The sequence below is a fragment of the Fusarium poae genome, chromosome 3, assembly GCF_019609905.1.
Source record: "Fusarium poae strain DAOMC 252244 chromosome 3, whole genome shotgun sequence".
In the NCBI taxonomy this organism is placed as follows: Eukaryota; Fungi; Ascomycota; class Sordariomycetes; order Hypocreales; family Nectriaceae; genus Fusarium; species Fusarium poae.
This window is the reverse complement of record NC_058401.1, coordinates 7,404,120-7,418,734: the sequence shown is the minus strand read 5'-3', so window position 1 is coordinate 7,418,734 and position 14,615 is coordinate 7,404,120. Positions and strand designations below refer to the sequence as shown.

The window sequence follows — 14,615 nt, the reverse complement described above, 5'->3', positions numbered from 1 at the left end:
TATTATATATTTATTATTAAAGATAATTTATATATTAGTCTTTAAGAGTTATAATATTAATATAAAGTTAATATATCTATTTAAGATAAAGAGTAAATTACTAAGTATAATAGCTTTTTACTTTTATTTTTAACTTAAAGTTAATATATACTATATTTTTATATAATTATTTTAAATTTACTAAGGCTAATAATAAACTTATTTATTTTAGCTAGAGTATTAAAGTTCTTAGACTTATATATTATATAGCTTATTATATTACTATTAAGAATATATACTATAGAGAGGTATTATATTATATTATCTTATAATTATATAATTTTAGTAAAATTATTTAAAATAAAAATAAAAATATAATTAAAAAGTAAATAGCTATTATAATTACTTTTATCTCTAGGCTATTATAATTAATTATATTATTAAATAAGGCATTATAGTTATTATATTATTATTATTTTTAGAAATATAATATTTATTTAACTTATTTAGAATATTTATATTTCTATTTATATTATTTCTCTAGGTATTATACCTAGTAATTATTATTTCTATAGCTTAACTTATTATATATTTTATATAATTATTATTATTTTAAAGATAGACTATTTCTATAGTTATTATATTAAGTAAGGAAAATAATTTATATATTTTTATTATTATTAAGTTATTTTTATTATTATTTTTCTTATTTAGTAAAATAAAGAGTATTATTAAATATAACTCTTACCTTAATAATAGTAATACTATTATAAGTAAGAATAATATTATAATTCTAATAGAAAATAATAAGGAAAATATTATAGTTTAGTCTAAGGCTTATAAAGAATTTATTAATAATATATAATTTAAAGAGTTTATATTTTTTATTAAATTTAATAAATTTAACTAAAATATCCTTAATTTCTTATTTAAATATAAATATATTATTAAATTAAGAGAAAATTATTTCTCTTTATTTATATACTAGGTCTATAAACTTAATACTTCCTTTAAATTTAAATTAAAGGTATAAGGTTTTTATAAGTTTAAAGACTAATAACTTCCCTTCTATAAGTTCTTAGGTATTATAGCCTTACTGTTTAATATAGATAGGATATTCTAGCTTATATTAAAGTAAGGCTATAATCTAATTTACTATTCTATAAGGTTATAGTTTATTTTTATTTTAGAAGGTTAATATCCTATATCTATATATTTATTTAATAGTATATAATTAATTTTATTATATATAGCTAAGTTTATACTTATTTCTAATCTTATATTATTAATATTTATATTTCTAGTTAATAGAATATTATTTATTCTAATTATAAAGGTAATTTTAAATATTATATTAAATATATTAAATATATTAAAGATAATAATATAATTATTATATTTATTATATTTTAATATAATTTCTAGTCCCTAGAGTTTAATTAATAATACTTTAAATAGACTATTTATAATATATAATATAAGTATATTTATTAATAATATATTAAATAAGTCTAAATAAAAGAGTTATTTTTAATTATAAGTAAGAGATTTATTTAATTTAAATATATATTAATTATAGCTATTAATATAAAGAAATATTCTTTATTAAAGAATCTAAAGATAATAAGTTTTAATAGTAATCTTAAATATAAGTTATATATAAATAATATCTATATAGTTTTATTTTTAACTTTTCCTTATAATAGTAATTTTCTTAATATAATATTATAAAGGATATTTTAATATTATATTTATATTAATATTAAATAACTATTTTATTAATAAATAATTAAAAAAATCTATAATAGCTAAATTATTTTTATAATAAAAAGAAAAACTTTTAATCTTTAAGTTAAATTAATAAAATAGATATTTTATTTAGCTTTTTATATATATAGCTATTTAGGCTTATAACCTATTAAAATAAGACTTTAATATATAAATAAATTAATTAAAGATCTAAATTAAAGGACTATAACAGAGGAAGAGATATATATATATATATATATATAATGTAATCACATGATCATACCCATAATGTCCTCCACGTTCAATAGCCCGTGCCAAGGCTGAGGAATACTCCGACATCTGTGTGGAGCGACAGATAGTGATCACCCTCCCAAAGACTTCTAGCCTCTTGAAGGATAAGATCACTCGGATTGTTGTACCCAAAGCCGGCATCGATATATCGAATTTCCTTTCCAGGTGGACCATGAACAAAAGGCTCAAAGACTGTTGTCGCAGCGGATGTTGCCCTGACAGCTTCCCAAATTGTCCATGTCTTTGGGTTCGGATCTTTGTCCTCGTTGATGTAAGTGCGTAGAGCGGTGGCTGTTTGCTGGACCGTGTTCTTAAACGGCAAAGTATAAAGAACCCTGAAATCGATATTAGTCAATGACCTTTTTCCTTTTCAAAACTTGTACCCACGTTTTACAGGCATCTTCTTCTAAAGGGTCAAGAAGCGGAGCGTCTTCGTTGCCCAAGTACTTCAGAACCACAGCTTTCGTCTCACGGACAAGGACCTTCTCGTCAAACATGTACTCGCCATGTCGTTGTTTTCCGAAAACAATACTACCGAGTCTTTGGTATTCAGTGATACAATCTTCGATGCTCATCCTCATTCGGCCGAGCATTATTGCAATGATACTGCACACCAGATTAGTATACGTCGGGCTATTTATACACATTTAACTTACCCGCCAGTGCTTGTACCGCCGATAAGATCAAAGTATTGATATGGTTGGAGATCCCGCCTCTTCATCTTGGATCCTACTATTCCCATAACCTTTTTCAGGATAATCAAAGACGAGAGGCCTCTGACACCACCTCCATCTTATACAAGTTAGTACAAGGACTTTGAATAATCATACGTGCTAGGTGGAACTGTTTACCAAGGGACAGAAACTTGAGTTGTTTAGGTGAATCTGAAGACATAGTGGGAATTTGAGTTCACAGTAAAAATTGTTTAAATGATTCTTTGTAAAGTCAGATTGTTTTTGAGGTGCATTAGCACGTGTAGCTCTGTGAAGGGACTCTTAAGTATTTATTTGTAACATTGTAAGCCCCCTCTCCCGTTTTGGGAGTCCGCTAAAGCTGGCGTTGTATTGTACGTACTCCAGGAACAGGGTCGGGCTGTGCTTCACATGATAAGGCTGATTCGTAAAGTTACGTATGTCTGATCCAAGTCATCATTGGATCCCGTACCATGGAAAACGCCAACATTTACCGTGGTGCTCTGAAAGGCGGGCTTTGGCGCCAAAGTTATCCTTGGAATGAGTCCTCGGCACGTTTCGGCACGGAGGACTGGCTCCCTCGCGATGATGGTATTCTTTGCTGAGGGAATTATGTCGTGCCCCGATACTCTGTTTGAGGCCTCCTAAATGCGGCTGAGACAAGTCAATAGGCTCTCATTCGTAGCCTGGTGAGGTGAACGATACAACCCCTGCAGCTGAAGCGCTGTGGCGTTTAACGTTGCAACGTGTGGTCTCATGCGTCAAGCCAATATTGATTCCAGGCTTAACGCAAGGCATCCTTCCTGCCTTCTGACCTGTTGGTTCGCCCGGGGGCCTTCTGCATAAAACTGCTGTGCAGAGGACCGTCCTTTGGAAGTCTGTCGTCGTTGTAATTATTCTATGGCCAAAATGTCAACCAATTACCAAACCCTTGAACGATCCTGCGAAAATGTCTTCGCCGGGCTGAGACAACTTGCCAACGAGCTGAAGAAACACGATCATCCAGAAATTCACTTCAATATTCTGCATAGTGTACAATATGTGGACCACCGTCAGATCGACGTACAGTTCAAAGCCCAGGCCCGTCTTGTGCAAGCAGACATGATGCAAGAATTTATTAGCACACTCGACAGCTGCAATGAACATCTTAAAGATTGTCACAACTTGTGCTTACGTATGGGTACACCGCAATGGACAGCAGATTCGAATTCTCGATTAACCATGTCGTGGAACTTCTTCTTTACGTACCTTAGCAAGGCGGCCATTTTGCTGCAACTCGAGCTACTCGATGCGCAAGTCTTTTTGGGTCTTCATCGACAACCAGTACGTTATCCTCACCAAGTTTTGAACCAAATCTGACTTTTCAACAGCCTGCTTCTGCATCTTCATCGCCTACTCCAACACCTCAATCCTCAACGCCGAACCTGTCCTTCTCCCGTCGAGGATCCTTCCTTAGCAACGGTGGCTCAGAGAACTTTACAATAGAAGGAAGAGTGGGAAGAAGGGAGCGCGCAGAGCGACAAAGGCAGCAAGACACACAACAGAACCCGTTACTCGTCACTTCAACGGGGAATAAGCTGAGAAAGCCCAACACCCGTGCACCGTCGATCAGTAGCACTGTCAGCAGCTTCAGTGACAGAGCCTCCGCCACGGTTTCTCCAAGTCTGCCGCAGGTGATCGAAGAAAAGTCACCCGCAATGTCGATAGTACGTTGACTCCTGCATCTTTGTCTTCCATGGAGACTGACATGACCCTTAGCCTAGTATTCCAAGGACACCACCTCCGGAATACTCCAAGGATACCTGGGATGCCAAGACGCTGTTATCAACCAAAGAAGACATGCCATATAGCTCACCAATGAAACCCGCTTCACCCCCATCTGTTATGTCAGTGGACCCTGAACCACAACATACTGAATCGACCTTTGGGGACAATCGTACTTACTTCAGTGGCAACGTCATAAATATTTATCCTGTGATGAATGGACCACCACCAAATCAGCTTGGATACATGCCTCCGATTCCATACGGACATTTTGCGCCTAATCTTGCGGTACCACCAGGCTGGCAGGCGCATATGTCTATGCCTCTTCCAACGCCTATACAACGTCCAATGGTCCCTGTCCCTCAGTTACCTCCACCTCGGGTGGCCGCTTACAAGCCCAGCAGATCTTCCCTGCGAGAGTCTGCAGCGTTACATCTTTCACCCTTCCCAGCATTCTCGGTTGACTTGATTAAACCCTCGGCAAGATGTGCGCATGGCATTAGGCACTTTAAAGGACACCCAAGCTGCCAATGGGGTTGCTGCAACTCTAGAGGATGTGGGCAATCTTATTACTGAGTGTTTTGGAACATAGAGTTATGGAATATCATATAATGTAAAATGAGAGACGTATTGCATGATTCTAAGTTTTGTAACCTGGCCGAGCCTCGACGTCCCATCCCTTGACAAGAGGTCTATCAATGTTAGCAGCCGACATCCCCCAATTTCCCTTTCCAGGACTTCCGCTAGCATCGGGCTTGAAAGCTTCAAAGTCGACAAAATCATTCTTCTCGGCCCCCCAAGTGAGGATACCACTACCCCAATCCCCTTCACATCCCAACCCGGTTCCAATGCTTGTCTGTCCCATATATTGTAGCATACCAATCTCTTGATAGTTGGCCAGATTCTTCTCGCTGATGGGAGCAAAGAGTCTGATACCAAGCACACCATAGAAGGAGAATACCTCAAGAATGGCATTAGATGTATTGAGATCAAAGTCTGACTTTCTGGAACAACGAATCCATTTTAAGTGGAAATAATGAGGGTCAGAGGCGAGCCTGTCCTCAACCGGTGTTGATGTCTTCGTGGTCCAGCTGACAGTGTCTGTCAAGCGGAAGATGAAATGAGGCTTTTGGTTGTACTCGTGGAGTGAGACCTGAAGGATCGAGATATTGTTGGGCGAGGCACGGTCCTCAGAGGGAACGAGTGCGCTGAAGAACGGCTTGATGAGAGGAAAGCTTGACAATGTCTGTGGTGAACGTTTCTGAGTGGTTTCAGTGATGCCGTTCGAAGTGTAGTCATACACGATGGTAGTGAGATTATCGGGACTATCGAAAAGTGCAACGATCTGATCCTTTCCAGTCTTTTGTAGATCGCCAACCTAGTAAATAAAGAGTGAGACACAGTATATTGTATGGACCACGTGGAATGACTTACAAGAACAATCTGGGATGAGTGAGGAGATACGGTGATGCTGGCCTCATGTTTCGTGATAGTAGGTGCATCACCAGTGAGATCCATCACATCGAGTGATATTGTCGTAGTGTCAGAGTCACCCTTCTCGAACGATGACAACAGAACACGGTCTGAGTCACCATTTTTCAATGTCTTGACAAAGTTGTAAACTCCCTTGGCGTCCGTTGCAGTTGTGTTTGACTCGAGGGTACCGTCGTTTGCAACGAGATTAATTTGGACGGGATTGTTGTTCTCAAACTTGAGGATGGCCAGGCTCATACTGGCTTGAGCTTTGAAGTTTCCTGTAAGCGCTCGAATTAAATTCGGAGATGAAGATAATTCGGTGATCGAGGAGTCTTTAAAGAGACTAGTTGCTTCAAAGGCCCAAGATTGATCAGGAGAAAACGTGACCTGATCCTTTCCTGAAGATGCTGACGTGTCCTTGACTCTCCAGCCAGAGAGCGCAAGCGTCTTTTTACCTGAGCCTTGCTGTAACATGAGACGGTAAATGACCAACCCGTCTTTGTCATGCCACTTGACACACTGAAGAGGCTGAACAGTACCTCTGTCGTCGTATCTGTCAAAGTCAACAATACGGTTCCGCAGTGTGAAAGTGTCTTTGTCTTCCACATTTCCTTCTCGATCGTGGATGCCGACTACAACAGGTCCCCAAAAGTTGACGCATGTTTGGAAGTGGGATGGTCCAGGAGCGAGATCCTGAATCTGGATGAAGCCTCCACTGACGAGACCATTAATAGGTCGCGCTAAAGGCGCTGAACCTTTGGTCCGGAAGTCACTGTCTCGTGCATCGTAGCATTCTTTGCTCGCATCAACTGAGAATGGATTCCAACTGCTGGTTGAAGTATTCTTGAGAGTTCCAGGCTTCCTGCTAAAAACAGAGTGGTCATTCACGTTGGAACGAACTGTCCACGCTGTCTTGTCATCTTCGGAGTTGACCTGCCACAGGGGAGCAGGGTTATGAATATCGTAGCCTCCCCATTGGGATTTCCAGCTTGTGGACGGGCCTTTTCCAGCTGCTAGCATAGGTACGGGGATTTGCTTCACAGCGTTGAAGTCTGATGGGGTCTTGACGTTTTGGTTGGTAAAGGCGTCTTGGTACAATTCGTCCACTGATGCTTGGATGCAGTTCATACTACCATTTGGTCAGCTTTCATCTTTTGTTGGGTGATTTTCGAGGCGTAAGTCCCGAAGTAGTCAGCTTTCATCTTTATTGCCTTGGATAATGTTACATACATTCGAGCTCGATTCACAATATCCCAAGATTCTTTGAATTGTTTGTCGCCTGTTCACTGTTAGCCAACGTCGATTTCTAAGATCCGCATCTTCCCACCGTAACAAAGCCACTGCTGGCCAAGTTGATTCTGAACAAGAAGTCCGGTATCTGAATCGTTGTCATGCATCTAAATTGGTCAGAATTATTTCGACTGACACAGATAGTATACATACGTAGTTTGCCTGGAAATCCCAGATCGGGGTCTCCTTGCCGAGGATTGCGGAAGTAGCAGCGATGCTTTGCTCGTCATAGTTGACGTTGTGTATCTGACGTCTTGGTGCTCTTATATGGCCGGAAGAGAAAGCATCGGTGAGATAATGAAGACAAAAAGCTACTCAATTGTCAGAAAGATGATTCAGTAGTGTCTTTACCACTTCACATACCTTCATGCATATAAGCATCTTGCAGCCCATTCGCCTTGTCAGTATTCGACGTCTTGGCACCTGCTTCTTTAGCGAGCCTCATTGCTTCCGAGTGGCCGACCTTGTAGGCCGTAAGCGCATCGTCGCCCTGTTCTTGTCAGTCTAAATAATTATGCGTCACCCCTAGGAACACTTACAAAGTGGTCCGCGTTGATGTAGGACAGCCATGCATACAGACTTGACTTGGGGTTGTTGAGCCCAATAGTAGCCTCAATCCAAGCTTTGTTGGTCGGAATACCACAGCCATGGTCATGGTAGGCGTTTGCAATTGTATGTAAGTCTCCCTTGTTCTCGCCATCCTTTATCTCCTTTTCTGCTTCATCAGTGCCCTTTTTTTCTTTGTCAATTAGGTCCCCGATACCGATGAGGTTTCTGTCAGTATCATCCTTGAGACTTTGCACAGCGCTCCTGAAGCGGATAACAGCGGCATTCCAGCCCTCAGGTGTGCTGAGACTGGGACTTTCAGCGAAAAAGGCGCCACAGACAGGGGTTCTGTTATCGTCTGCATGGGTGCTGTAAAAGTCACCTGCTAGTGCTATGATGCGTCCGAATGTTAATTTTACTTCCTTTTTCTTCTTGAAGATACCCCACGTTCCATCAGAGGCTTTCACACTCCACGTCTCATGGTCTGTGGCAGGAATCTCAACACCATGAATGTTTCGGAGTTTAACGCCAAAGACGACGGATTCATGCTCGGCAGCTAATAAATAAAGTCAGTTACAATTCTCGTTACTATCGCACCAATAGGTTTTGCCTTCAAAGAATAGATCGTCATCCAAGCTACTGTCTACTACGTCTTCGTCTTGGAGATTGTCAATAGGCTCATTATCAGCATGTCCGGTAGAGTCTTTAGCCTCTTTATAAGTATAAGGTGGCTTGAAAAGTCCGGAGAGCTGCTCCTTCGTAAAATTTGTAATTTCGGATGAACTCATTATCACAACGATACAGCGAGAAGGTTGGAAAGTAAATGAGTCTGTAAAAATGCCGTAAGTCTTGATATCATCCTTGACCTTAAGTAGCTCCTTGGAATCCTCCGATTAGAATTGTCGGGGACGGCATAAGCCGTTTGTCAGCCCTAGGTGGTACGGTGCTAGACACAAGACCTAGTTCACCTTGGCCTGCATACGTGACAGCTGAATAGAGGTGGCTGGCTGGAATCTCACCGGTGAGAACAACCCCGCTCAGACGAGATTATCAATTGACCAATCCCTCCTAATTATACTAGACACTTGACGCGATCGATATGCGAGGAACTTGATAGACCGCTCCAGATCTTTGATGCAGGTTATGTTTGACTTTTGTTGGGCGAAGACGTCCAAACCGCCACCCAATGTCTCTCTTCACAAGCAATGTGTGGTTTGAATTACGACGTGTCATAGAAGTTAGCTTGGGTTTTCAGCTCAGCCCGGACATACCACACGATACCTAGGTGATAGTTTGGGCAATAACTCGATACTAATGCACAAACTTGATATGGGTATCCCTCGAAGTCTAATGCGAAATCGATAGATATAGCTTCGTCATGAAAAATAGGGCTCTTAGAGTAACCTTAATCTTATATAAATACAAAAATACTGTAAAATATACCTGCTTTATAACCTACTTATCTTTCCTTTAATATAAAGACTTAAAAAGACCACTTTTAGACCCCTTAAATATAAAAGACTAAGTATCTACTTATCAATTAATTTGCCTTAACTTTAATCCCTATTACTAACTGACCCTAGCTATAATAACAGAATAATAAATAAAAAACCACCTGCTAAATATAAGAGCATATAGGGGTCCTATTACCTATACTATAAGTATAGATCTGCCTTTCTAAATAGCACTATCTATACAGCTGTTAATATAGCTAAAAATGAAGATAAGACCAGTATCTACACAGAAGCAAAAGCTATAGTAGATATTGACAAGTCTAGTACTGCCAGGCTAGTCAAGGCGGCCCTCTTCGGCAATGCACAAACAGTTGTCTACTGATTGAAATTGAATGCCCGGACCAAGTGCTCCTGATATACTGGTATCCCCAACAGTTTGTGAATTGTCACAAGAGGACTAAATATAATTTCCAGTAGGTTTACAGTCACAATCTGGAATTTTATCATCGTTTACCAAAATCAACCTCACATCATTAGATCCACGAACCTAATCCGGGCTCCGTCAAGACTGAGGTAAAATGGAAGAGGCACAAGCTGAAATCCGCCGTCTTGTTGACGTAGAATTCCCAGATGGCGTCACAGACATCGAAATCTACCCCTCTGACTTCTCCTCGGATGAGGATATCAGTGTCGCTCCAGGAAGCTTTTACATCACCATTGGTTTCGGCAATGTTGGGATTCCCAAAATGGCGAAGCGTCAATGGAACCCTCAACAAGGGTTTCACTACGTGCTTCAAGACCCTCCTGCCCCCGCGATGTCGGCTGAGGATACCACCTGGGACGAAGAAAGACGCGAAAAGGAAAAAGCGAAGATCAAGGAGGGTGAAACAGGTGTTGACAACGTCATCTTGGAGCTCAAGAGCGATGTCAAGAATGAAAAGCAACCGACGAATTATGTAAGTATTTATTACATGTCACCAAAATACAGGAATTATCTAATCACTATGACTTGATAGAGGGTGAACGTTCAGTTCGGTTCAAGCCCCCAGAATCAGGTGTCTTTGCAAGTAGACAGTGGTTCAAGTATCCTTTGGGCACAGAGTAGAATTCAAGTCGGCCAAGATGTTCCACCTGGTCGATCAGTCGTGGATCTCACCATTGAGGACGCCGCCAGATTCCAAGAAGGTTCCAAAGCGTACGAGATTCTCTACGGAGGAGGCAAAAAGGTTGCGTTTTCCTTGTTTGAAGCCACCGTCAGCATCGGAGGATTGAAGACGCCCCAAGTCTTTGGAGCCGCCAGAATTGCGGCCCAAGAAAATCTCCTACCTCTGGGGATTCTGGGACTAGGCTTTTCTGCGGATAACTCACCCATTCCGTTCCATCGGACACTAGTAGTTCATCTGATGGAAAGTGGTATGATCAAAAGAGCGTCCTTCGCACTTATTGGACCTCGTTCTGAACCAGCTGATTCCATCCGGGCTGATGGTGAGAAAATTCGAGATCGAGGCTGGCTTGTGATCGGGAACCTACCAGATTCGTATCATAATGGTATAACTTGGTGTCCTGCACTTGCAGACAAGTATCGAGCTTGGGTGATCCGTCTCAACAAGGTCACTGTCAACGGTGTGGTGATTTGCGAGGACCAACTGGCTCTTGTTGACACGGGTAGCTCATATTTGACAACCACTGAAGACAACTGTCGTGAGATAGCAAAGGTGATCCAGGGTAAAGCCGGTAACCGCATCGTGACCTATCCAAGTGGCGGTCTCAATGATTTCTCTTTCACATTTGGCGATGCAGCCGGAGAGGCCACTTTCGGACTCAACAAAGAGGACTTATCGTTGGGTCCAGTATCTGGGTCTGCGGATAACTTCTTGAGAAGTCCCATCACGTACATGAGCTTTGGAACCAAGAAGTATAATTGGGTTCTGGGTGGCATCTTCATTGACAACATGATCACTATCTACGACTATACAGGAGAACCCCGAGTTGGATTTGCGTCGCGGTCTAACGTGGACCCAGTCATTACAAAGGTTTAATTTAGGAGACTTTTATATACATCAAATAGACGATAAACGTTTTTCTCGGTAGGACTCTAGCTTTGGGTGCATCGAGAATCAGAAGCGAGAAAAGAATTGAGAACCGTTTCTGGTGGGTCGTGATTAGGTGTGTAAGACTCCAGATGGAAAGTCATAATCGTGACTTATCTGACAGCGAGCACGAGTACCACCAAGTTCAACTAATATCTGTCTGTACTCGATTTCGGTTCATTTGTGATGTACAGGATTAACTATCAATATCGTTGTCAAACTTAACAAGGTGACCGGTTTCATTCACAAATGTTCTAAATGGACATGTGAGACGCGTGTTCTTGTAGTAAAAACACATATTGCCCAACGAGACCAGTTGTGACTCAGTCCGCATTAGAACTTATATAAGACGCCCCCGATACCATATTGTTTCTAATTCCAAGCCATACATAAACAAATCCGACATCAACCATCGACCATATTATATAAAATGTGTACCGTAACCCACATGCGGATCTATTGTCCTATTTGCCAATTGGGCATGTTCACGACGAACGCCACGAGTTTGTGTGGAAATGTTCCTCCCCTTGGAGGCTTCGAGTCATGCGGTTGCACGACCGACCATATATTCTTGAAAGTATACGCAAATGAGGAGTGTGACGAATGTCGAGCACAAACAGAAGGATAAGAAGCGAAATGAACCAGTCTGGGTAAGCATGGAGCCCACTGAAATGGAAGGCGCTGAGATATATAGCTTGCAATTTGGAAGTGATAGTTCCAGCGCTTGGATGAGCTAGATAGATAATCCAGAGCAGCCGATCCAAATCATTGACTTTTTGTGTCTACTTCTGTTTTGTGCTAAAATTATAATGACGCTGCGAGATCAGATCATGACATTTCGTTATGGTTGGTCGATTTTGGACTGTGGTCTCTTCACCTGGGTTTTACTGTGAATGCGGCTAACAACGAGTCATTCGCTTTCTTATAGCTTTGTATCCGACTTTGATGAGATCTCAGAGCCAACATTATAAAGATACAAATACATATGCGAGTGTGGGGATTTTAGACAGATGAACAGCCCATGCTCATGTGCCTTGTTATGCTCTAGGGTATCTACAGGAGCTGTGGTAATATATTCTTAACTGATAGTAGGCGAATGGTCCAGCTATGATAATGAGAACCTGTCGTACGTTAGTTCAGTGCATGATTTTGTCGATATATTCATTGTGGGCAGTTGTTCACTATCAACCTCAGCACCAAGAAAATGGCAGAATAGTGCCTAACGTAATTCACTTCAAAAATGATAGTGTTACATATGTCCAACATTGTCGGCCTTCAAAATCTAAAATAATTATCCCCAATCACTTATTAATCAACTGTAACAAGCCGTAAGTATACCCACTGATCAAACATAATGAATCGTGAATCCTTGACAGCGTGAAATAATGTATCAAATGTTTAGTGACCCATGAAATGGTAGTGAATCTCTTGGGTCCAGACTAATCGACCTGACCAGGGGTTGTTCAGCTTGGACCCGATAAAGCATCTTGGCATGGCGCCACCAACCAGACAAACTCAATCTAGCGAATCTAGACTCAATAGTCTCGTTGATAGAAAATAAAGTGATGTTATTTTACTGATTAGTATTAAGACAAAGGGGTAAGTATTATATATTGGACCAGAAAGCCCCGTTTCTGAATGCATATTGTCATTATTAATTATTTTATTTTGTCAAGAATACATATACAACATGCGACTCCTACGGAAGGCCACAGGGGGCAGTGTCCCAAAAGTGCATCATAAGTCACATAACAGCAAAAATCAATACAATCACACCTCCTATATAGACCTATTTAATAAATATACCTACTATAAGGTCTATAATTAATAGCACTATAGCTACTAAATATACTATAATTAATAATGCTATAGCTACTAAATATACTATAATTAATAGTATTAAGTATATTATAATTAATAGCGCTAAGTATATTATAATTAATAATACTAAGTATATTATAATTAATAGCGCTAAATATACTATAATTAATAGTACTAAATATACTATAATTAATAATACTATAGCTATTAAATACGCTATAATTAATAATACTAAGTATATTATAATTAATAGTATTAAGTGCCTTATAATTAATAGTATTAAATACACTATAATTAATAGTACTATAGCTATTAAATATACTATAAAGACCTTCTATTTAAATATATATTCTATAATTAGTTAATAAATTAGTCTTAATTAGGATAATTATATATTTAAACTATATAGTTATTCTGATATTAGCGTTAACCTAATAGAAAAAATATCGCATCTGCACTTTTAGGACACTGCCCCCTGTGGCCTTCCGTAACTCCGGTTGCTGTTTACGCTCAGCTTCGGCTGCACTGGTGCCCTGGCGAGTCCATGCAAGCCTGGTCACATCGGTAAGTACATCGTCCCAAATTAACATCATTCGTCTGACCCTGTAAGAACCGACAGTTACTACTTTTACTTCCAATGCCGTGTCTTCTGTACTAGTCGATGCTACGACTTCGATCGCACCCACCTCAGACATACTCACCATGTCTACTCCATTCACCACTGAGTCTTCCATCGTGTCATCAGAATCGACGACGTCTATCACTGACAGCTCTACAACCCACGTCACGACAATAGAAACTGATCACGCGACATCATTGTTCACTTCTTCAGCTACTATTGATACGACAAGCTCATCGCCTACAACGACATCTTCAGCAGAACCATTCAAGTTCAAATTAATGGGAGAATCTGAAAACCTCAGCAGAAGTGAGATGCGTGCAGGCCTCGGAGCCCCCTTTGCGTGGACCATCGGCATGTTTATGCATCAGAAACCCACCATTTTGACAATGGAGACTGAAACAGGGCATCTGCTATTCGAAGGCCAAAAACTTTGCGTCGAATTCAATCTATCACCTTCAGAGTGGTGGGTAGCCGTCCGAAATTGTCCCGAGCCGATGCTTTCTCAGCACGAGTACGTTGTTTGCGATCCTGTTCATGCTGATGGAGATGAGCTTCGATGCAGAGTGCCCCACCTGTTGTGCACCCGCGGAGATGGTCCAGGGTTCTCTTGTGAGCCAACTGGGGTGCAATGGACGCAGTTCTACGCTCGAAATGTGTTCCAGTCGTATTACACTGTTGGCCTGTTTAACACAGCCGCCCTGACCTCTCCGTCCGTTCTTCGAGATGTCCTCAACTTTGTTGTGAAGGAGGCCTGAGACAAGACTTCTTAAACAGCATTTATGTCTTTCACATCTCCAGATTGCTGGTTTGTCTGCTAACAAGGCCATACTGAAGGGCACTC

General features: G+C 40.2%; 5 protein-coding genes across 5 annotated transcripts; 3 read left to right on the top strand and 2 right to left on the bottom strand.

Annotated features, from left to right (window-relative positions):
• Positions 1-2,029: 2,029 nt before the first annotated feature.
• On the bottom strand, positions 2,030-2,913 carry FPOAC1_009897 (uncharacterized protein; the record flags this gene model as incomplete). Its single annotated transcript, XM_044854310.1, has 4 exons — positions 2,030-2,354; positions 2,407-2,625; positions 2,676-2,811; positions 2,871-2,913. 4 exons carry the CDS (start codon positions 2,911-2,913, stop codon positions 2,030-2,032), a joined length of 723 nt encoding a protein of 240 aa, XP_044706980.1.
• A 707-nt stretch (positions 2,914-3,620) lies between these two features.
• Positions 3,621-5,067, top strand: FPOAC1_009896 (uncharacterized protein; the record flags this gene model as incomplete). Its single annotated transcript, XM_044854309.1, has 4 exons — positions 3,621-4,034; positions 4,082-4,417; positions 4,470-4,934; positions 4,990-5,067. 4 exons carry the CDS (start codon positions 3,621-3,623, stop codon positions 5,065-5,067), a joined length of 1,293 nt encoding a protein of 430 aa, XP_044706979.1.
• Positions 5,068-5,115: 48 nt separating this feature from the next.
• FPOAC1_009895 (uncharacterized protein) lies at positions 5,116-8,575 on the bottom strand (the record flags this gene model as incomplete). Its single annotated transcript, XM_044854308.1, has 8 exons — positions 5,116-5,853; positions 5,910-7,080; positions 7,182-7,230; positions 7,279-7,348; positions 7,395-7,552; positions 7,605-7,731; positions 7,781-8,343; positions 8,428-8,575. 8 exons carry the CDS (start codon positions 8,573-8,575, stop codon positions 5,116-5,118), a joined length of 3,024 nt encoding a protein of 1,007 aa, XP_044706978.1.
• A 1,244-nt stretch (positions 8,576-9,819) lies between these two features.
• On the top strand, positions 9,820-11,280 carry FPOAC1_009894 (uncharacterized protein; the record flags this gene model as incomplete). The annotated part of the gene is made up of 2 exons (XM_044854307.1): positions 9,820-10,197; positions 10,258-11,280. 2 exons carry the CDS (start codon positions 9,820-9,822, stop codon positions 11,278-11,280), a joined length of 1,401 nt encoding a protein of 466 aa, XP_044706977.1.
• A 2,574-nt stretch (positions 11,281-13,854) lies between these two features.
• FPOAC1_009893 (uncharacterized protein) lies at positions 13,855-14,529 on the top strand (the record flags this gene model as incomplete). Its single annotated transcript, XM_044854306.1, has 1 exon — positions 13,855-14,529. The coding sequence occupies one exon, from the start codon at positions 13,855-13,857 to the stop codon at positions 14,527-14,529; it is 675 nt and encodes a 224-aa protein (XP_044706976.1).
• Positions 14,530-14,615: the final 86 nt, after the last annotated feature.